This window comes from Vanacampus margaritifer, chromosome 1 (genome assembly GCF_051991255.1).
Source record: "Vanacampus margaritifer isolate UIUO_Vmar chromosome 1, RoL_Vmar_1.0, whole genome shotgun sequence".
Classification (NCBI taxonomy): Eukaryota; Metazoa; Chordata; class Actinopteri; order Syngnathiformes; family Syngnathidae; genus Vanacampus; species Vanacampus margaritifer.
In genome coordinates, this window is record NC_135432.1 from 11,442,494 (window position 1) to 11,465,365 (window position 22,872).

Genomic DNA, 22,872 nt, shown 5'->3' on the forward strand with positions numbered 1-22,872 from the left:
ATCAATTTATTTCAGTGATGTTGTAAAAAGGCAAAAATCATAAAAACCTACCAGCAAGTCAATATTAGTGGACCTAACGTCAAGTTGTATTTCTGTAGGAGATGCCCCGAGATGACTTCAGTCCTGAAATGCATCATTGCATTTAAATCATATGCACGTCCCCATCAAAACTGACGGTCCAGACAGTCTTGTGTTTTATTTATGCTTCTGTCCATTGGGGGACAACAAGCCACAAAATATGCAAGCGACAGGGCTGTAGCTATCGGCTGTCACGCGTCACCTGCCTTTGGGCCTCATCTGCCTCCACAGTTGTCACAATAGTGCTGTCCCCATTTTTACTTGTAATAAAAGACATTACTGAGGTGTTGGTTGGCATGCAGCCCAATGTTTTGTTTGGCTGCTGTCTTGGTGGCCTACATAGGAAACGGCATCGGAAATGATTGACGTTATCGGGATTCAAGTCTTGGGACATGCACAGTCGGAGACGGCCACAATGTATCCTGTCCGTCTTCAATCTCAGGCCAAACCAAACCAAAGCTCCCGAAAGAGAAGACAGAGCTCAAGTCTTGAATGTATGATCGGCTGCCTTGGCAAGCGGAACGAATTTTTCAAAGTTAGCAAATAAAATCAAGCACCCGTCTGAAAAGGTTTTGCAGATTCAGTGAACTGAGGACAGTTACAACTCAAAAATACGTTTCCATCGTTTTCCACAAACTACAATTTCTGAAAGTACATTTTATTGTCCTAAATGAGGAATTAAAAAAAAAAAAGTTTGGAAAAGCCCAATACTTTTGTCCACACAGGTTTGTTTACTCTCACATGGAATTTGTTGACATACTATCAAAGCGTTCCCCTGCTTTATCACAGTTCATCATTTGCACTCGTGCATTTCTTCTCCAGCACCGCATACTTCCTGTAATGCCCTCGCATGTGGGAAAGGTGAGCCACATGTGTGTCTTATTAAACACCAAGAGAACAGTAAAACAGTTAGTGAGCACGTGAGCTGCTGGCATCCATATATTTCGCCCAAACACACACACAGACCCAAAATCGCCACGCATGTACACTAGGGGTGTGGCAAAAAAATTATTCTCAAAAGAATCGCGATTCTTATTTAGTACGATTCAGAATCAATGTTTCAATGTCCCACAATCGATTTTATTTACATTATTTTATATTGTCTTGCCTTGTGTGTGCCTTAATTTGGAGCGCTGTTCATGTTGTACCCGGTTTGGCCACTGAGGGGCAGTGTGGTTCCACGCGGTCTAATACACTGTTAAGTCTTCGCTGCATTAGAGAGTAGAAGGAAAAAGTCACGATCAAGTTATTTCAATAAAAGATTGTTTTTTTTCAGCGTGGAGCCGTTCTTTTGAGTGATAAAAGTGCCGCGAGTAGCGTGCTAATTAGCATTAGCGAGTCAGACTGGAGCAGATCATTACGATTCCTTGCACATCTATAGATTGAAGCAAAAATCATTGTCAGTCAAATCATTTTGAATCAAAAATACACGTACTCTAATGATGTGGAAGAGCTCATTTTCTTTTAAATATTTTGTGTTCAAATACACTTGCAATGTCTTTAAAACGTCTTTTAATTATTTTTAAATCTGTTTTAAAAATGAGAAACACTCACACATGGGATCCATATCATCACATTTTCACCTCTTGCTGGTGAAACATATACATGGATTGTTTTTTCATGAGACGGATAGCGATACGCACACACACACACACACACACACACACACACACACACACACACACACACACACACACACACACGCACACACACACACACACACACGCACAAAGCTAAGCCAAGACAGCTTGTGGCCAACTGGTGTGTGCATACTGTAGTCTTGGCCTGCCAGGCCTTATTGGCAAGTGATTCTCTGAAAACCTCCTCAAGTGGCCTCAGGAAAAGGTCAACATCGGCTCCCTTGTGGCCTTTCCGCTCTAGTTTGGGACAGCGAGTACACGGCTTTCGACATCCACATCTCGGAAGTGATGTAATGATGTTGGAAAACCCCCGTGCAGATCTGTAGTCAACATGTTCTTGCTTTGCTCGTTTGCCTTTTATCATATTAATAATAGTCTGTATTGAAAATCTAAATATATTCTAAATGTCAGTTAAGATCGTAGATGATGCGCACAGAAGCAGTTGTCTGCTCATTCTATTTGGTATTGGCGAGAAATTGCCGCACGTTCCGGAAAATGTCATGTTCTTGATCTCTTTGCCATGGCTACGGGGGTTGGGGGGGGGGGGGGGGGTGGCTTAAGCGAAGGATTTGCAGACACGGGTCTGCAGTCGAGACGGGGGTCTGCGCGCCTCAGATAACGGCGCAGCCTTTCATGGGAAACGCGGCCTCGCTTCCTCTTTCCATCTCAGCTGCGGACTCGATTGGTAATAATTGGATTCAATTAGAGACAGAGATAGGTTCCTGATGATAATGATAACAGATGCGACGGGAGTTAGTAAGCCACTTAAGGGTTCGAGGCTGCTGATTCCCCTGGACAGCTTCTCTTGATTGCAAGATGGAACTGGACAGGAAGGCCACGTTTAATTACAAAGTGCAAGGAGGAATGTGATCCATAAGCTTCTGTCGGGAAGGACCGTTAAGCATGGAAAACGGTTCGGCTGGAGGGGAGAAATAAGTCAATTAATAATTTTAAAAGTGCAAGGCAATCAGTCGAGAGCAAATTTGTGATTTAAAAAAAATAAAAATTCTTGATTAACAGAAGGAGAAAAAAAAAGACATTGCTCCCAAATTACCAAGACAAGCAAACTCAGTCAAGAATAGCAACAAACTTCAGCTCGTTTCATTGGGAGACACGAGGGAGAACAAAAGCGGAAAATAAAAAGGAACACGTTGTAGGAAAAGACTCACAGGAAGTAGAGCGTCTTTCAAGAACGGGGGAGACCTGCCTCAGAGGTGGAGATGAAGCAGATGAAGGTGAGAGAGAGAGAGAGAGAGAGAGAGAGAGAGAGAGAGCGGGTGAGAGAGAGAGAGAGAGAGAGATGTGGACGGGGGAGGGGAGAGAAATATTTAGCAGTAGGAATCAAGAGGTTGTCATGGTGACAGCAGGGTGAGACGAGGGATCGGGAGCGCATGTATTGACACCTTGCATGGCACTTTGACAGATTTCCACACCATGCCTGCATGCATCTGTGGACAGCACGCAGCCCCCATTCATCAGTTCACACCCTAAACTCAAAAGTAGACAAACGTATCCAAAGAATTTCATCCAGCGTTTGTGTCATAATAGTTTTAAACCAAAAAAGAAAAATGAAGATAAAGATTATGCATGTTGGTATGTGCTAAGTAATAAATATAGTCTATATTTACATATTATAATTTACATTTACATTTACATTTACATTATAATTTGCTATATAATGATGTCATGATAAAGGCTAATATTGCACACCCAACAAGAATGAATGAATGAATGCTTAATTTTGACAGGAAAACAACGAGACAAAATTACACTAATGAAAATAATTTTGTTAACAAAATTAGATTGTACTTTTTCAAAAAGGATTAAGAACAAGTAAAACTGATTTACTTCTAGCCTTTCCTTATAACACCATATAATTATTACAATACAGTACAATAATGCAACAATAATAATAATTGCAACGATTTTACTATATACACATCCTTATTCCTATACAGTAGAACCTCTGAGTTTCAACGTCTCGGAACTCGTACAATTGGAACTTTAACCAAAATTAAGAGCTTGGGAACGGATTAATTGCATTTACATTATTTCCTATGGGAAAAAATGTTTTGGAGGTTGAACAATTTGGACTTTGAACACTTCGCAGGAACGATTTATGTTCAAACTCCGAGGTACCGCTGTACATATATTATAAGTAGTCTTTTCAAGTTGTCATTGTAATTTGCAACTTGCAAGTTGTAAATAGAGAATGCTAAAACATAATAATAATACTAAAAATTGTATAACATTTACATTGTATGTTTATATGCGGCATAATATGTAGACATAGACTACTAATGTGCTCTCAAATTTGAAAGGAATTTAAGACAAAAAAGGAAAGGTAAATATGCTAATCATATAGCCACGTTCTACAGTCAAAACCATTTTTGATCGTGTATTCGACCTTTGTCAGCAAACCAACTTTGAGGTAACACGAATAGGTAATATGAATGAACAGGCACTCATGCCCGTCCCTCAATACAAACCTCTCGGTGGCTTATTTGAATGACAGGCAAATCCCTTCAAACGAACTCTTCATGCAAAGTCAATTAGCCAAACAATCAGCAGTCTGCTGCTGTGGGAAAAAGCATCGCTCCTCGCTCTAAAAGGATTCAATGTTGACATCAACAGATGTTGAGATTTACACCGTATGAGCTCATTTGATGCTGTTGCAACAGATGAGCATCTGAAGCAACAGTAAGCGTTCTTTTGGGGGGAAGAATTATATATATTTTTAAAGAGATTATCTTAACTTGACAGTGAAGGGAATGCATTTGGATAAAAGTATCACAGCAAATGAATGTGGAACAAAATGCTGACTGAAGGAGCCCTCAGAAATCATACACTAAATGTCCAACATGACTGTAGAAAATTCAGTAAGTATTCAACAACCAGTTAAAAATGTTTATAGTTGCCTATGTTAACTCATTCACTGCCATTGACGGCTATAGACGTCAAAAATTCATTTAAACTTAGTTTTAACATTTTTTTCCCCACTTTTGTTAACAAGAGTATGAAAACCTAGAATTTTAAAAAATTGTATTAGAACAGATATAAAATATGTGATTAATCGTGAGTTAACTAGTAAAGTCATGCGATTAATTACGATTAAAAATTTTAATCGCCTGACGCCCCTAATTTTTAATAATCTTTTCCTTATTAAAAAAAAAAAGATTATTAAAAATTTAAAAATATATATAAAAAAGAAAAAGAAAAGATCATTAAAAATTAGGGGCATCGGGCAATAAAAATGTGTAATTGTAATTAATCGCATGACTTCACTAGTTAACTCACGATTAATCAAAAATTTTATATCTGTTCTAAATGTACAAAAAAAAATCTAGGTTTTCATACTCTTGTTAACAAAAATGGAAAAATATGTTAAATTAATAAGAAATAGTTACAATGAATTTTGACGTCTATAGCTGTCGATGGCAGTGAATGAGTTAATTGGCAACTGTATGGAGACCACAAGATATGATCCCAAAACACTTTAATATCATTGGAAATCCTCTTATAACATTACCCTTCAAAATAAAAGGCTTTCAGATGATCTGATTTAGAGAAAATGTAACGGAACTGCAATGTGTTTACAACGGGGTTATAATAGTTTGGGATTAGTTTAACAAAAACTACATAAATATATTTAAAGTGAAGCTTGAAAGCTTTTATTTGATATTAAGTACAATGTAATTTTTGTTAGTTTTCCCTTTTAAATCACTCTTTTTATTTATTTTGGTAATGTAAATGTTTTTTTTTTTCAATTTCAACTTTAGATATTTCGTTGTTTTCATTTATTATTATAATGCAGCTTTACATACATCACAATTTTTAAGCATAACTCTTGCCATCTTTGTGGCATCTTAGGGGTTTACCGGGGGGAAAAAAATATTAAAAAATAATATGTGAATAGTTTTTCAGCGAAGAGCTGTTTGAAATTACTGCGTTAAAGTGGCGATCAGGAAGTATCCTTTTTCTTCTTTTTTTTTTTTATTTTTTTACCACAGGGTCCCAAATGGGGAAGCATCCCAATTTAACTGTCCCTGATGTTGAACACGAGGGTCATTCAAGCATGCTTTCGTGGACCTTGTGCTTTGCACAGGGAACCTAAATTCCCCCAAACGAGCCCAACAACATTTCTTGTGAAGTTTAAAATGAAAACTAATGAAAAGAATCTCCTTCCAAAACAACTCTGCTTTGTTAATGATATGCAGTTTACTTTCCTTGTTGTTTTTGTAGCCACGTTGCCTGCACTCTGTTTCCACTCTCTGGATGCTTATCAGCAAAAAGGCCCAGCTACTGCCTTCTCCCCTGCAATATGTTATGTTTCATTAGGTGAGGTGCACTTAAGGGGAATTGCTGCATTTGCAACTTCGGACTAAGTTAATGGGATTGCCTACAATCCAGTCTGCCTTAGTTCATCATTTAGCGAATGCAGCAACATCACCTGCACGTCCCACCTGTATTTGCTTGTGTGATCGCAAACTCTCTTGTTGTTGCATTTGCTTGTCTTTTCGTTCTTTGATGAACTAAACAGGGTGTTGTTTATGCTGCGTGTGTTCCGCCACAAGCATGACAGATGTCTTTTTTTTTTTGTTCCGGTGCGTTCTTTCCTCATCTCCACGTGACTTTCTTGTGTCCTCAACCAGCCTCCTAGTGTGAAGCTATAAAAACGGTTCCTGGAACTGTTTGGCCACTGGGGCCGGTCCATGCAAATGTGTTGGAAACTAGCATGATGTGTGACCTTGCATTGCCAGCAGCTCATTTGCCTGAAGCGCGGCATTGAGTCTCAAAAGACAAATGTTCCCAGATAGGACAAATTGTTGGCATTTGAGTGCCATGGTTGGATGAGCGACCTGATATTTCTGTTCATGTACTGCTACTTGTTCCACCCATAATGTATGCAAGGCATATGTGTGTCTGTTAATTATAGGCTTTATATGATAAACTTGTTAAGATGATGTCAAAGTCAAATTTTAGCCCAAAGCTCAGCTAGGGAGGAGTAGATGAGTTATAATGTTTATTTTATTAGTGTGCCGGGCCCCACATGACGGTTTATGGAGGACCAAAAATGCTAAAATAAAAAAAATATGTAGATGATAAGATGTAGACTGACATGTCGATCAACCAATAGGTGAATAGTTCAACCCAAGACACACTTAGGACCGCCCTCTCACATTTCATGACTCTTTTCATGCTGACAGCGTCTGCAGCATGAAATAAATAAATATGAGAGCGGAGCGTTTTTATTTATTGATGGACATTTAATTCTACTTATATATTTATTTTTATATTTATTTCCACATTGTTAATGTTTATTATGTTTTTATCTCGTTTTTTAATTTTGTATTTATTTTTTACTTTTTAAAAAAAAGTTAATTAATGAATTAATTTATTTATATTTCTTGTTTTTATTTATAATATATTTTATTTCATTTATATAAATTTTTTGTGTTTAATTTTTGAATAATATTTTTTACATCTGTTATATATATATATATATATATATATATATATATTTTTATATATATATATATATATATATATATATATATTTATATATATTATATATATATATATATATATTATATATTATATATATATATTTATATATATATTATATATTATATATATATATATTTATATATATTATATATATATATTATATATATATATTATATATATATATATATATATATATATATATAAATATATAAATGTGGCGTCCAAATTGCAGCTTCCACACTCCAATTTGAGAACAGCTGCTATAAGGGACTCATCAGACACGTTACCTGTTGTGTGGGAGGTCATAGGTCGCATATACACTCCTCCCCCCTTTGTCAGGGTATTTGCCGTGCGACACGTCCTTGCATGTCACATGAGCTGTCCTCCAACGCTATATGGGCTACTTATCACACGGCTCCAGGGACCACTCCCTCCTCTTGCTGTCTGGCTGCAGCATGAGCGACTGCAAAAGCACCTGCACAGCCGCACCCCTCCCCCACCCTTTCTCTTGATGCAGCCTCGTGCACGTACTGCCCTTCACAGCATCATATATTGAGTTGTTAGTGCCTGGGGCCACGCCCATGTTGTTGATGTTGTCCGTCAACCAAACTGATGGATCCAGTTTCAAGACGGCGCTCATGTAACGTCAGCTTCTTTGAGTTTGGCTCCACATTGATTCCTGCAGTAGCACAAACAAAACACAAAGCTTTGCACTGACTCTTGGGGAGTATGTGGGCCCGAAAGGTATTCAAATAAGACATAAGCCAATTGGTGAGAGACAAGGAAGGCAGGAATTGTCAGACACAGCAGGAGACTTGAGAAGGTGACTCCTGGTAGCTCCTCCTTGTCATTTCATAAAGTCATCATTGCCCCACAACAGGACGCTAAACCGCCGGCCACATTTTAAAGCTTCACGTCCTCATCTTTGCATGTTCCTGCTGTGAATAATGATATGCGGATGTGCTCGGTGAGGGTTTGTGTGTGTGTGCGCGCGCATTTGTCCCCATCTTATTGCATGACACCAAGGGTGTGTCATGTTATTAGCATTGTGCTACAGGCGCACAATCTGAATGGCGTTGATGCTAATGAAGCAAATTATGGCGGCACGCGGGCGTGAGGCCAAGAATGTCTGAATATAATTATTTAGTTTTTACTTTTGTTATTTAAATTCAATTAGTTTTCCTTAGCTTTTAGAGCATTTTTTAAATTGTTATTATTATTATTTTAAAAGCTTTGTTTTAGTCTAATTTTCATTAGTTTTAGTATTAGTTTTTTTATATATATATATTTTGCTTCTGTGAAGCATACTGAGTTGAGTCGTGTACAAAATGTGCGGTATAAATAAAGCGGCCTTGCCTCTTTGTCAAGTACAGGACAAAAGGTGATTAAATTTGTGCAATAAACTACAGTTCTCATACAACTGTTTCATTCTTCTGTACAGCAATACCAAAATAAATACTACATCTAAAATGTATTGTGAATGCTCGTGTATGATAATGGACAAACACGAATGCCAAGAACATTTTCATTATAGCTAGCTTTAGTTAGTTTTATGAATGTTAGTTATATTTCCAGTTAGTTTCCATTTTTTTTTTTAAAAGCATTTTTATTTTATTTCATTAACAAATATGATTTTTCAATTTTAGTCTTAGTTTTGCACCGGCATTTCATCCAAATGTACTTACTGTAGTATGGACTGGCAAATTAAATACATCGTCATCAGCATCTTCTAAACTTGATGTAGTATGTTGTGCATTTCTAAATTGTTCGATGTCTTATTAAAAGCATGTTTCATCCAAATGAAGAATTATCGTTATGTGAATTTGAAAGGAGCCTGTTTTGAAGGGTGGTTATCTCAATGCAAATGAGCTACTTCCCACCCTGACCCCCTCGGTGGGGTCAGTGCCGACTATGGCTTTCATTGCCATGGCGATTGGGGGAGGAGCATGTGACGATTAAAAAGTCAATTATCCATAATATCCTCCTTATAACAGCCATCAGTCTAGTTTCTATAGTTTGTACTCAATGGGTTCACAATTACATCTTTATACGAATTGCTTGCAAACAATGTTGTACTTGTTTATTGAGTGTGACTGCTAGATAAGCCGCAATGGGTGTTGAATATGCTTTTAATTTGAAAAGCCTGACAGGATGTGCTGTAATGCTGATGTTGCCCCGAGTGTTGCTGAGCAAACCGGGAGCCTCGTTATATAGCCTTGCAGCTTACATTGTGGAATACGCCTTGCCCTCTGTTGAACCCTTTTTTGCGCAACTAACGAAATGCTTCGGATGAACGCGCTGGGCGATGCTCACTCAACGAGAAACAAAGACAGACTGAGCCACGAGAACATGGCGTGGCGCATCGATTATGGGAAATGAATGGCTGAGTTTCTACTCAGTAATATAACACAAGTAACAAAAGCACTGAAATCATGACCAAGAGCGAACTGGATTGCATCGATTTTTTATTTTTTTTTTAATGAATCTACTTTCATTACTTTCTACTTTCCACAGTGAGGAGCAGCTAACATACACAAGTAGAATTGGGAGGAGAGGCTGGAAGGAAAGATTAGCATGTGCTGATCTTCACTGATACACGCGACAAACACACCGATCCACGCTTACATAAGAGTGACACCCCACAGCGTGTACTGGCCACTGATCCCATTACCACATCTCTCCTGTTTGCTTCCCAGCATTCTAATTATTTGTCATCGTTTTTCCTCCCGCTACGAATTTTTCAAATGTTTTGTAGGTTCATCAATTTTCAATTGTGATCCCATGCTGGCGCTGCTTTTCTTTTGTTCGAGTCTCTCCATTCAACCTCTCTATCTGCATCTTTATGGACGTGTTTATGAGTCCACTCCATCCTCCTTGAATTATTCACCTTCTCTTTTATTCTACCACTCTCTCTTTAGGGAACAAACAGTATATAAATAAATCACATCAGCCCTGTTCTTTTAACAGTTGGAGACAATTCTTCATATTCGGAAGTCTTTGGGAACGCCTTGCTTATGTTTGCTTGGATAAATCTGAAAACAGTTTCGACTCATACATTTTTGATTACCTTAAATACTTGCTGTGAATGTCTTTATGTTCCTTCTCTGTATTTAATATGAATAAAGCCAGACGATGCTGGCAACAGATGAATGAGCAGGTGAACGTGCATGCGCATATGTAAGCGATAACGCATTCCTGTTAGTGTCCGTGTTTGAATTACTGATGTACAAGAAGGGAGGCTGGGAGGGGTGAAGGGATGCTGCATGGAGACGGTGTTGTCATGGAAACCACAATAGAGCCTGAGTAGGCGTTTGCCCTTGTGGCTCCTCTGACAACCTTTGTTTTCTTTCTACGGTATTTATCGGTAAGCTCAATGAAATGTGTGGGCTCGGGCGGGGTCTTTAGAGACACTGTCAAGTGAACTCAGGAATGTGCTTCACAATTATTTTTTGCTAGACTCCATCTAGACCCCCCCCCCCCCCCCCAACTCTTGCTGCAACTATAAATAGTATAATTTCTCTATAATATTGTTGTAAGTTTATGATCTAATATTCCTTACACACTTTTGAGAGCTACTGCCACCTACTCTAGTGGATGTGCAATTACATTTTATTCTAGTATGGGGGGCGGAATCAGAAAATTATGTAGTACTCTGCTGTGGTGATATAGTCTTCTTGTTTTTTTTACTTTTCCTGATATTTTTTCAACCCTGGAGAACCCAAGAACCCTTTTCTTCTTTGGAAAATTATGAATTATACATTAAATGACTGCTATAAGTTCACTGAACACCAAAATATGTTTTTTCAATTTTAACCCTTTATTCCCTAATTTAGGATTAGGGCGAAATTTGACCCTTTTGGGATTTAGGGGTATCATTTCGAAAAATCAGAATAACAAAAACTGTCAGTAAACTATTTAGAATTTAAGAAAATAATCAATCAAATACACAACTACATTGAACAATATAATTTTTTTGTTTTATTTGTTGCATTTTAGAACTGGATTTTGAATGTACAAACACACTTTGGTCAATGGAAACAAGAACACAGGGACAAAATCACTGCTGGAAAAAAAAATAAAGGTCTTTGTTATTTGAGTAGCAGAATTTATAGGGGCCAAATTTGACCCCGTGGGTTCTCCAGGGTTAAAGCTGTTTCAAAATGTGGCCTAATGCATAAGTCACCCCACTAACATTGTCTAACAAGGTGTGTCTTGGTTCACATCAGGAGTCATCCTGCGACATGCAGCTAGCTAGCTAGCTATGCCTGGCTACACCCCAAAAATGCATCTTCCTGTCGGATGCTATAGAGCGCCTCATTGTTGGCTGTGAGTGTGCGGATATCACGTGGAGAAAGGCAGAATAGTGAGCAGAGGGCTATAGGCTGGTGTGGCTGCTTTAGAGCGCCTCATTGTCACGATGTGGAAAAGCCACCACTGGGATGTATTCCTGCCACCAGAGTCTTTAAGTGGATACATTTTTGTGGCTGAAATGTGAAGTTCTATTCAAGCATAAGCAAGATGCTAAACAAAGTCGCAGCCATTTTTCCAGGTCGCTAGCTCTTGTGCTGATATGCAAATGACAGTATTGACGAATGTAGCTTCAGATCGGCATCCTTCTTTCTAGCTGGTAAATTTCCATTAGGTGATGACCGTGGATCATTAGCCTTGAAACACAATCTAGCAACCATGAGGGAGTGATTGCATTCCCACTGTGCTATAAACCCGGTTTCCATTAAAGTTGCAGATATTGAATTAATCAGCTGGATTGCATATTGGCCTCACCAGAGTGCTTTGCTAGCAGTTTATTCAATTGACAGAGAGAAGGGAATGGAAGAAAGCTTTTAGCGTCGGGACGCGAGAGGTGAGAAGAAGAAATGGCTTCAAAAGCAGACAGGAAAATGGATCCTCATTGTTTCTCAACGCTTGCACGGCTGCTGGAAAGGCTTTGATGAAACATTAAAAAGGCTCCCGGGGGGGGGGGGACATAATCTTCAACATGGCAAATGACTGCAGACAGAAATGAGTGGTAAAACAGCTGAAGCAGGTAGCCGGGCGGTGTTATTCTAAGTGATATGTGATATTTTTCTGCCAGCGCCACTCACACTCGTCTCACTGCAACAGGCTCATGCATTAAGTATGATGCTGCCAGGGAGAGAGGGGGGTGGGGAGGCGGTTGGGGTTGAGGGGCGAAAATGGCAGGTATGGATGGACAGACTCAGTCTGGGCCCAAACCAAATGCACATGGCAAGGGGTGCAGATGAATTATGGATTTGGGTGAAATTAGGGCAAATTGCATTACAGGAAGCGGATTTATATGAATAATTCAGTCTACTGGTGCTGTTGACACCACCCACCCCCCCCAGCATCACCTTGTTTCCCCTCCTTGCTTTTTACCACCCAGTGACCCTCATAATATCTGACTGCGAGGCCCCGTAAAACTCCATTCGTCAAATGAAGAATTTCTTTGTTGACGTCCAAATCAGCTGCTCTTTCCCACGTTGCTCTCGACAGACAGAACCTCGGGGAAGAAGATGAGGGGCGGGCAGACATGTTCTCATTTATTTTTCTCCGCTCTTCCATTCCGCATCTTCTCCCTGTACACATCTTCACAGCTTGAGGTGATTAAAATTTGAACAGGAGGCATGACAGCACACGCGGCCTCACACACAACGTTTGCTTTGACGCGCACAAACGGCAGTACATCAAAATGGCGAAGCTTCCCGGAATCGATTTTGATGACTCACTGTGTTACTGCAATACACGCTCGTCTCCTCACCTGCACATAAAACAGCCAGCAGGAGAAATCATTCATGTGCATGTTTAGTTGACAACATGAGCTCATCTGTTTTGATCTTGTGAGGCGCATGCCGCCCTCCTCCTCAGATGAAAGAGTCTTAATTAGCTGGAAGCACCTTTGTGACGCCCAACACGTCTACTCGATGCCAATTACAAGCTTTTGCAAAATAAAAACAGACTCAATTCCTAATTGGTGATAAATGTCCACAAAGGAGCATTGAAACTGAAGAGTGACACTCCACAACACCCCGGACATAACAAGAAAATGAATTGATTGAACGTGGACGTCACATTTCCACTAGAAAATGCAATATGCAAAAATGAAATAGAGACTAACACACCACAAAGAATCTGCCAAATATGAATGACGACAAAAATCCGAAAGTTCGTAAAATGAGGCTTCAAAATGGTGGAATTCCAAGTCGTTACTTCCGCTCTCATATGCTGTGGTTGTGTTGGAAAAAACGATAATATTTCATCTAGCATCTTTCTTATGCCTACAAATAATTACACCTTTGAGCCACAAAATATATACAGTATCTGCTCAAACTAGGCTTTGCACAATCATGAATTTTCGGTAATCAGTAATAAACAAGTCTGAAAAAACCCAAACGATAATCGATCACTGATTCAAATCAGAAGATGGAGCAATATATGTATTTAAAAAAATGTGTATATTTAGTGAAAACCCACGTATAAATGACGGCAATTGAAATGCATGGAAAATAAATAAATTTAAATAAACAAACCCCCAAAATGTTGATAATCACTAAATATAGCATGCAATGTCTTATTTCGCGGAGTCGATCATTGACGCCATTGATCGATTGGGAAAATTAAGGCATTACAGCCGATCACTGATTTTGCTTACAACCGCTTACAACGAGGCGCTCTATCGCAGCGATGCCAGCAGGAAGCACCTGTCCACACACTAGCTGTCAAGTCAGACTCCCCCCCCCCCCCGACTCCTCCGCCTTGTCCCTGGCGTGTGCGCAGTCCCTGCCGAAAACGAGCCGCTTTTAAACGGCCACAGATTATCCGAAGGGAAGATGTATTTTTCGAGTGGAGACATTATTGAACTACCGAGCTGTGGACAAAGACATTTAGGTTTTACTGGGGAAAGAATCACAAGTGCCAGTCTCCAAAGTGTCACATGGTGCCCATTTAGCCAGGCAGGCAACGCCTAAAATTAGGAAAACTGGAAAACAATTCAGCATATTGTAACCCATTTTAACATAATGTCACTATACCACACAGAAACCTCACAATTCAGTATGTATAATTTATATTTATCTGAAAATATCATCATGTCCATGTAGTGACCTAGAAGAGAAAAAGAGTACAATTACAACAGTTTTTTTTTGCTAAGGTCGTCAGAATGGAAGATATTTGAAAAAATTGTTTTTTTTAACTAAATCAATTATGCATCCATTTTAAATATTGATGCTGAGTTTTGTTTAATTAATATTTAATTAATATAGGGATTTTCTCCCACAGGCGTCGTCTTCCTTTTTTCCCCCCTCCAGAAAACAATTAATCGACACACCTTGTTGGTACGAGTGGAAAAATGCCGTTAGGAAATGTGATAGAAAAAGCAACCACACCCTCAAATCTCATCTGCGCACTGCCGGATCCATAAAAACCCCCACCCAAACCCCCATGACTGACTGGCTTCTGATGGCACCCTTGACATTCCAGCTGTGATAATAGTGTTTAAAAGCACTCAGGAAACATGCTGATGGGTCATCACAGCGGTGGCAGGCGTGACCTTTGAACCTGCCCAATGGAGCAGCTAACGGGAGCGGGATTGTGCGGGTGTCTGAGGTGAAATGAGGCAGATGTTGCATGTCACGCAGCACATTGTAGCAGCAGCTTGTCTCGCGCGTGTTTGGGTGCATGTATCCACCTTCTGCTGGCTTGGATTGTGTATTTGAACTCTAATGCACACACGCAGTTGGTACAAGACAATTGTTTCGTCACACTGCGTGCTTGCATTATTTTTATAATCATACATATTTTACTTGCGCATAGGCTAAAAAAAAAAACAACCCTCCATTATTGATCTGGGTACATTTGCAGCTCCAGGATTGGCTTTAAATCTATAATCACTGCCTACTTTTAGATTAGATCCCATCAAGCCATTTTCTATTGCGCTTATCCTCATTTGGGTCGCGGGTGAGTTAAATCCTATCCTAGCTGAGTTTGGGCGAGAAACGGGCTCAGCCTAGACTGGTTGCCAGCTACAATTTACATGCATATTACCAATTATGTAAATTAGGCAAAGATGTCCTTTTGCAACTTCTAATAGCTACTTTCGTTACTGGGGGAGGTGGCAACACTGTTCTAATGGGCTTGTTGTCTCTATGTTTGATTTTAACTACAGCACTTTGTTCTATTTGAGGTTGTCTTTAGCCCTATAAAGCCTGAACTATGAAATATATGAGAGAAAATTCCAATTCTTTGTATATAGAGTATGTATTGGTCCTTTTAAACAAACAAAAAATAATATTTTTTTAAATCAACTTCCACATATGACTTTTGGTTTGTGTCATATTTGATACATCCGGTCACAATGCTTTAAATTCGTACATTTATAACTGTCAAAAATATCATAACAAATCAGAAAGAACATTTTCCACTACAATAAGTATAGACTCTCTCCTTTCTCAATTGGGGCAACTTTGCAAGGTCACTGGAAAAGCCATCAGCTGGGTGATACTGCCCTCTAATGGATTATCCGTGCAATGCATGTGTCGGATCATATACGTCATGGTTTTAGTGGGAAAAATAATATACTCATGAAATAGAGAGCTCAAAATGTATTGTATTTAATATGATACGTTTGGCATTATATGTGCTCTATTAAAAAAAAAAGTTAGCGTCATATCTTATAGATGCTAGGTGTGGAGCTTTCAAGCTGCCGCAGGAAAAAGTGAACAAATGAGAGCACATACTGATTGGAAGCTTTTCCAATTGCAAGTGCACAATGTGTGTGTGTGTGTGTGTGTGTGTGTGCGTGTGTCTGTACGAGAGGATGGATGGGATTAGTGTCACAGATGTCAGCCTTTATGTCATTCCTTCTCCATCCTCTTCCTCGATTCCACTTCGCCCTCTTCTCCACTTTTGCACTTAAATATCCTGCCGTTCTTTTGTGGCATCCTTCCACAAGGCAGGCCAGCCACTTCAATGGCTCATTTAATCCTAATGCTGCCGATTCAAACGGCCCCATTAAGGCTTCAGCTCTTGCTTGGTCGTCCATTTCACCTCATTTAGGTCCACTGATGTTGACAATTGAGGCAGCCCCGCCTCCGTCTCTGTGCTTTGCACTCCACTGTGTGACACTGAAATCTTCACATTGATGAACTGTAATTAGCCCAGCAGTCAAACAGCCTCCAGTCCTCTTCATCATTTTCCATCCCTCTCTTGAGCGACCTCCCCCCACTCTCCAAGGTCATGGTGCACTCTTGTGGCAGTGCCAACGTGCGGCTCTCCAACAGGAACAGGAACTCCAACAGCGACAAGTGCGCGACTGCCAAATAAGCGTCCTTGCGCTTTTATCACGGATTTCTTTTGTCTCTTCCTTTTGAAGGTGGTAATGGTGGTATGTGCTAACAGCTCCTTGTGTGTGATATGGAGTGTTGCAAACAATCAGCAGGCTGCCCCTCGTGGTGCCACGAAGGGGGAGGATACGGCTAGGACCGGCTCCAATGTACAGATGGAGGATGGATAGGATCCTAGCAGGGGTGGTTTGCCAGACAGGAAGCCATTAATACAGTTGAGGTCCTCAATAGGTGGATTCTGGACCGGACGCAGGAGAGATTTATTACAAGATTATAGCTTTACAAATCTTGATCAGCTTTTATGGTCGACACAAGTCACATCACATGGTATAATTTAGAGCATCTTTTTGAGTGGAGGGAGCGGGTGAGCTATCAAGCAGTGAAGTGAGAAGTCCAAGGAAGCAATTTCATCACAAAAAGATAATGTCATAAGTCAGTGCAAAACGGACATGCGACTTACGGCCGTTTCCATCCGCTCTTCTTTTACGAATATGCGCCGCGAGATGACGTTGTAGTGACGGAACTTTGGGACAATGGGGAGTTCCAGGTGGGAATGTTGGTTTTGACGGACTGAACGGAAGTAGTTTGTCTTGTTGGCTTCCCTTCCGCATGTAAGTTAATTGTGTCGTTACACTGAGAGCTGATGTTAATAAAGCCATCTAAAATTGCATTAATGTTTTTTTCTTTAATGAATTATAAAAATAATCGTGTTTCTTTGTCTCCCCAAACATATCTTACTTTATCATCCGCCATTTATTGTGACTACAAACGTGCGTGCGACGTAGCTCAGTCAAAACGTGCGACGTATATCCGGTCTTGTAGTCTTTTTTTTTTTAATGCTTTATTTATCAAATTGAAATCAAAAGCCAAACATGGCAAACATTAAGCAAACAAACATCATCACAGTATACAACAATCTCACAATAACAGTAAAGGAAAAAGAAAAAAAATAAAAGAAAAGAAAAAATATGTCCGGGCTTGCGCCAAAATGCGCATTTTCTTTTTTTCGATACGCTTCAAAAACCACCCCTGCCAAGTCTAAAAACTTAATTTTTTGTTGCGAATTTTGGGCCTTTCTTCGTATTTCTAGCGTTTCCATTCAGTTTATTTTTCGGCATTCTTGAAAATTCGAATAAAAATAGGTGGATGGAAACCCACCTATGGTTGGTCAGATTTGTAGACAAGAGTGGACCCAAAATAAAGGCAGGTGAACAGGGATAATCTCCCAAAAAGTATTTTAGAATCAAAATAACAATGTAAAAAAACAAACAAAAAAAAAAAAACAAGATTCAAAGTATCACATGATGTGCTAAAGGCTCGTGACATTTGACAACACTGAATCGACACAGACTCTCAATGAAAGAATCTAGGGTGTGAAATACAAATTGACAAGGCAAAACGCACACATAGACATGAGGCCTAGAGGGAGGTGATTGGTTGACGCAAGGAACAGAGTTGACAAAAACAGGTGGAGATGGAAACCAGGCGAACGGACAAGACATGAAGAAGGGACATTGGGGGAAAAGGCATAGAATGGAAAAAAGTACACTCAATAGTATAGTTTATTATAATCTGAAAGATTCTTAAAGTCCATTTAAAGTAAGAACACATTTGAGATGAATAGCAACCATGCCAAATTTGACATAAGTTGTGAAAAATAGCTTCATCCCTACAATATCCATATCCATAATTCTCAGCCTTTTTTCTTCCTTTTTAGGAATTATCTTCGAACATGTACACTGTTTGTAGAAAAAAAAATCTGAATGCGCTTTAATATTGATTATGTTTTCAATTTCCAGAACATTTTAGCACAACTTATTTTTTTTCCAGAACATTTTAGCACAATAAAACATTAATGTGAATGTAAAATTTGTTGTAAATAGTCCTTCAAGTTTAATGTGAAACCAAGCAATACAATAATTACACTATTTTTGAAATATTATATGATTCATCTGGAATCTACTTCATTTCACAGTCATTTGGTGATTATAAATGAATATTTATGAATATTATGATATCCAAACCAGACATTATCCTGAAATTGCACTCTTTAACCTGTAAACAAAGTCACCTGCAGCATATAGTCACTGGGTCACTTCATCAAGTAGCCTATACTTGCACAAATGAGGTCGGATATTAAAAAATACCAATAATAATGTTAAGTTTTGATTGACAATCTTCCAACTTTGCAACACCACCACCACCAGGAGGACTCATGTTCCTTTAATGATCATTAATCATTCATTCATTATTTGTGTACTGTATGTACACATATGTCCGTCTCTTTTTTTTTTTTGTCTATCTGTCCAGTTCATCCGTATGTGCCACTGGACATGTACTGGTAATTAATGAAATGGCGATCAAGTCTATTGTTACAGTCATCTCTTCATTGGTGTTTTCACTCCGAGTCTCAGTCTGTCCATAGGTCCGACCACATGGTGCACGCTCATGTTTCCCCCATTGTGACACATGGCCCCCGCTAACCCCCCACCTAACCTCCATTCTCTTTTATGTGGCAGAAAGAAGACCAGCGGGAGGGCACGAGGGGCGCAAAGGCAAGCCAAACGACGAGGCCTCCAGTAGTGTGCGTGGGTGCGCGTGTGTGTGTGTGAGGACTTACTTGGATGGGACAGTGAGCGATGGCTCACGTGCAGCGACAGCAGGTTGGCAGTAGGAGGCGGTGCTCGGGCCTCCTGCTCCTCGTCCTCCTCGGCTTCCTCTCCCTCCTCTCCCTCGCAGTTCAGCCCAGCCAAGCAACCATACACATTCCCTCCAACTGTGAGTACACCATGATGTCATTTTGCAAGACGGATGCTTGAGAATTCACCCCAATTTTTGTGTTAATTAAATGATGTTGACTCATCAAATGTGTAAATAATTATCTTTCACCGTGAGCAGACTGAGCTGTTACTCGTCAAGGCTGGATTATTGTGCTCAAAATTGGAACTCCTTTTTCTTCCTCATCCGGTTGTGCGTCTAATTACGTTCTAATGGATCCTGTCATGGAGAATTTATTAGTCCCACTATTGATCTGGTTGCTCTGAGCAAACCAGCATCTGATTGAGGAGTAATTTAATCAACAATGGGATTACTTGAGGAAAAACAACGGCGATTTGACCCTTTTGATTCTAAGCTTTCCTCTTCCGCCATGCCAGGGATGAGCAATTTAAATGCTTAGGGGGCCGCAGTTTTTCATCAGTGCACACTTCCTAATCACATACAACAAAATAACCACCCATTGTATTTTTTTCCAGTGGAAAGGGCTCTCCTGCATAAAAATTAGCACTCAAAGATGGCACAAAACTGAACAAGAAACCAAACCAACAAGTGCAACAACTATGTACATTTTCCCCACAAAAATCCTCTTACTCAAAATGTTAATATTATTGATGACTATGCGTTTCTTGAATATCATTCTAAAAAAAATAATTAGGCCTCTAGTGTAGGGCAGTGTAAGACCCAAGCACAACTAAGATATGTCTACCATCTAGTGGTGATTGGAGATATTACAACTTTGTCAACTGTGGATTTGCACATATCCACATCTTTTTTATTGTCAGTTTTTTTTTCTCGCATATTTTTTTAGTTCATGTTTTTTTCCCATTTCGCCCCATTTTTCCTGGAAAACATACTGTGCGTTGAATATTTTAGCTTTTTTTTTTTTTTTGTAAGAAATGTTTTGAATGGGGGCTACTCAGAGTGCTGGGTCCCAGTTGCCCATCTCTGCTTTTTGCCAAATGAAAGCATATTGGAAGGCAAATGTAATCATACAAACAGAACTTTTTTATTGGGGGGGGGGGGTAAAATGCAACACAACTCAGCTCATAATCAAGTAAACAAATGTTTAAATATGGTATTTAACAAATTGCTGATTAATCACAATTAATTATGGTAATGTGTGTGATTAATTAGCTTAAAAATGTTCATCGCTTGACAGCACTAATAATAATTATTCGATTATGTTCCGAGTGTGCTTCAGCAACCCCATGGTTTGGGAATCCCTGCTAAATGAAGTACACTATACGTCTATTAGAAGAAAAGAGGATGGTCTAGCAAGTAAATTGCGGGTGTAGGTTCTGCTGCTCTGGCAATGTGTCAAAGCAGAAAGAGGAAAATAAAGCATTCCAGTAACTGCATTTGTTGTGGTTCTTTATCGAAAGTGAGTCACTGTCCTTCACCACCCACACAGATATGTGAGCAAACAAGCTCAGGAACGCACATATATCGTGAATGCTGATAAAAAGCTATAAATCCACCAATATTATTTCTTCAATTGCGTTTAATAGGGTTGCTGAAACCTGAAAATTTGTTCTGTGACAATAGCTCACATTTACAATCATTACAAAACAAAATTCAGTGGTGCTTTGAGAGCTGCCCGGCAAATGTTTTGCTTTGACCTGTGAGCAAAAATACGAGATATGATTGCTGCATGATGGCAGTGAACTCAACTCACTTCACAACAATCAGCAGTAAAGCAAGTGGTGAACAATACTAAAAAAAAAAGAAAAAAAAGACAGGCTTCCATCTAATTATTGCCATTCCCAGTTGAGGTTTACAGTTAAACTAAACACAAAATTAAGAGTATGTTTATTTTAAATAACCTTATCACTTCGTTTTACACACAGTATGTCAGGTTAGCCTAATGCTAACAAACAATGTAAAACGCCCCCTAGACAGGCTAACCAGTAGCATTAGCGTTGTGCTGTTGCATCTCAAGGCACCACCATATTTCCCCATTTAAATCAATTTTAATGGAAGTCATATGTTCCGGAGTCAAACCATTATAAAACACTCACTAAATGTGAAGTTTGTTAAAATCCTAAAATCTAATACCATTAGAATTAATAAATCAATTAAGCTAATGTCTTGTCCTTCGCTGTGATTGGCCAGTCATTAGGCCAAGCCTTAGCAAAAGGTAAAAAGAAAAAATAATTAAACAACTGAAGAACAAAATCAAGTTTCAGAAAGATGCCTTACTGATAATTGGAATGTTTCTGTGTATTGTATGTTTCTTTTCCTATTCCTGATCTGTATATTTCCTTCTATTTACAGTTTTACCGCAGCATGTGAAATGACAGCTGTCTATCTAACATCTAGATATTTAAGTCTCTCTTGAGTACTCTAACTAAAACGTTTTCTTCTCACGCCTGCTCTCTTGACTTCACTGTGGACAACAAAAGACCACATAAGTGACCGTAAGTGCTTTTAATGTTACTGACCGATATTTGGTCATGTCGGTGCTGGCAAAGCTGCGTGTAAACACCTTTGTTATGCCGGTGGGGTTATTTTCCATTCAGTGGTCAGTTAAAAAAAGAAAAGGAAAAAAAATGGTGGTGGGGGGTGTTTACACTTTGCTGCACTTTAGTGAATCCAGCATTTGTTGTTGTGTTTGTGTGTCTGTGTGGATGTTGAGACATTTTCTGTGTGTGTGTTTGTGGTCACGTGGGCAGCACGGGGAAATAAAAGCGCCACCATCCTCTGCACAGCCCCAAGCCTGAACTTTAATTTGATCAAGAAGGGGCTCATTAGCTTTCATTGCATTCCCTCACGCTCTCACCGTCTTCGTCTGCTGAACCTTTTGTCGATTTTCTGTCTCTGTCGGTTGCCGCATCATCGCTGTGCATCGTTCTGCTCGGCTGCCACGGCAACCCCTTTATCCTTTTGTGGCTCGCTCTACATCTTACTTTCCTTTACCTGACTTAAGCTCTCTCTTGCTGCTGTCAAGTCACTTCTTGAAACCCATTCCAGATACAGACTCAATTATTTACCCACTGGCTACTTTAAAATCGATACACCTGCACCAGTGCAAATTGCTTCCTTTACGAGGACAATACTCCTAACATTAGTTAGTTAGTAAATCTTTTATTTTTTATTTGAAAAAAACAACAACACTTTTTCCAATTAAGTTCAATAGCTAAATACGTTTTGAAATGATTTATCTTGGTCTCTTTTTTTTAAGATCATAAAAAGCTAGCATCTGAAAAGTGGTGTGTAGATTATTTAAAAAATAAATAAATATCCATGGTAAAGTCTGTGAATAGACAACAGTGGCAGGCAAAGATGAGCTTCCTCTCACGATGGTCCTCTAAAATCCCCCCTTCACATCCCTCTTGAATTATATTGCATCCATTTCCTCTCATCTCAAGCAATTTCATCCTCAGCCTACATTACTCCTTCTCTTGGGACTCTTCCCTGGTCCTATTGATTGAATATATAGCTATTGGCAGCTGTTAACCTAAAAATGATTGGTGTCTCTGCGCCTTCTGGTCATAAGGACGCATGCATTCCTC

At 39.3% G+C, this 22,872-nt stretch overlaps 1 protein-coding gene across 2 annotated transcripts in view; it reads left to right on the forward strand.

The window, feature by feature from the left end:
- The window catches only part of l1cama (L1 cell adhesion molecule, paralog a), a 50,420-nt gene that overhangs the window by 10,554 nt on the left and 16,994 nt on the right, over positions 1 to 22,872 (forward strand). For both annotated transcript variants that reach the window (XM_077572386.1, XM_077572392.1), the window contains exons 3-4: positions 19,102 to 19,360; positions 21,763 to 21,777. In XM_077572386.1, coding sequence (XP_077428512.1) covers positions 19,222 to 19,360; positions 21,763 to 21,777 — 154 coding nt within the window. In that variant the 5' untranslated portion in view covers positions 19,102 to 19,221. The remainder of the gene's footprint in view (positions 1 to 19,101; positions 19,361 to 21,762; positions 21,778 to 22,872) is intronic.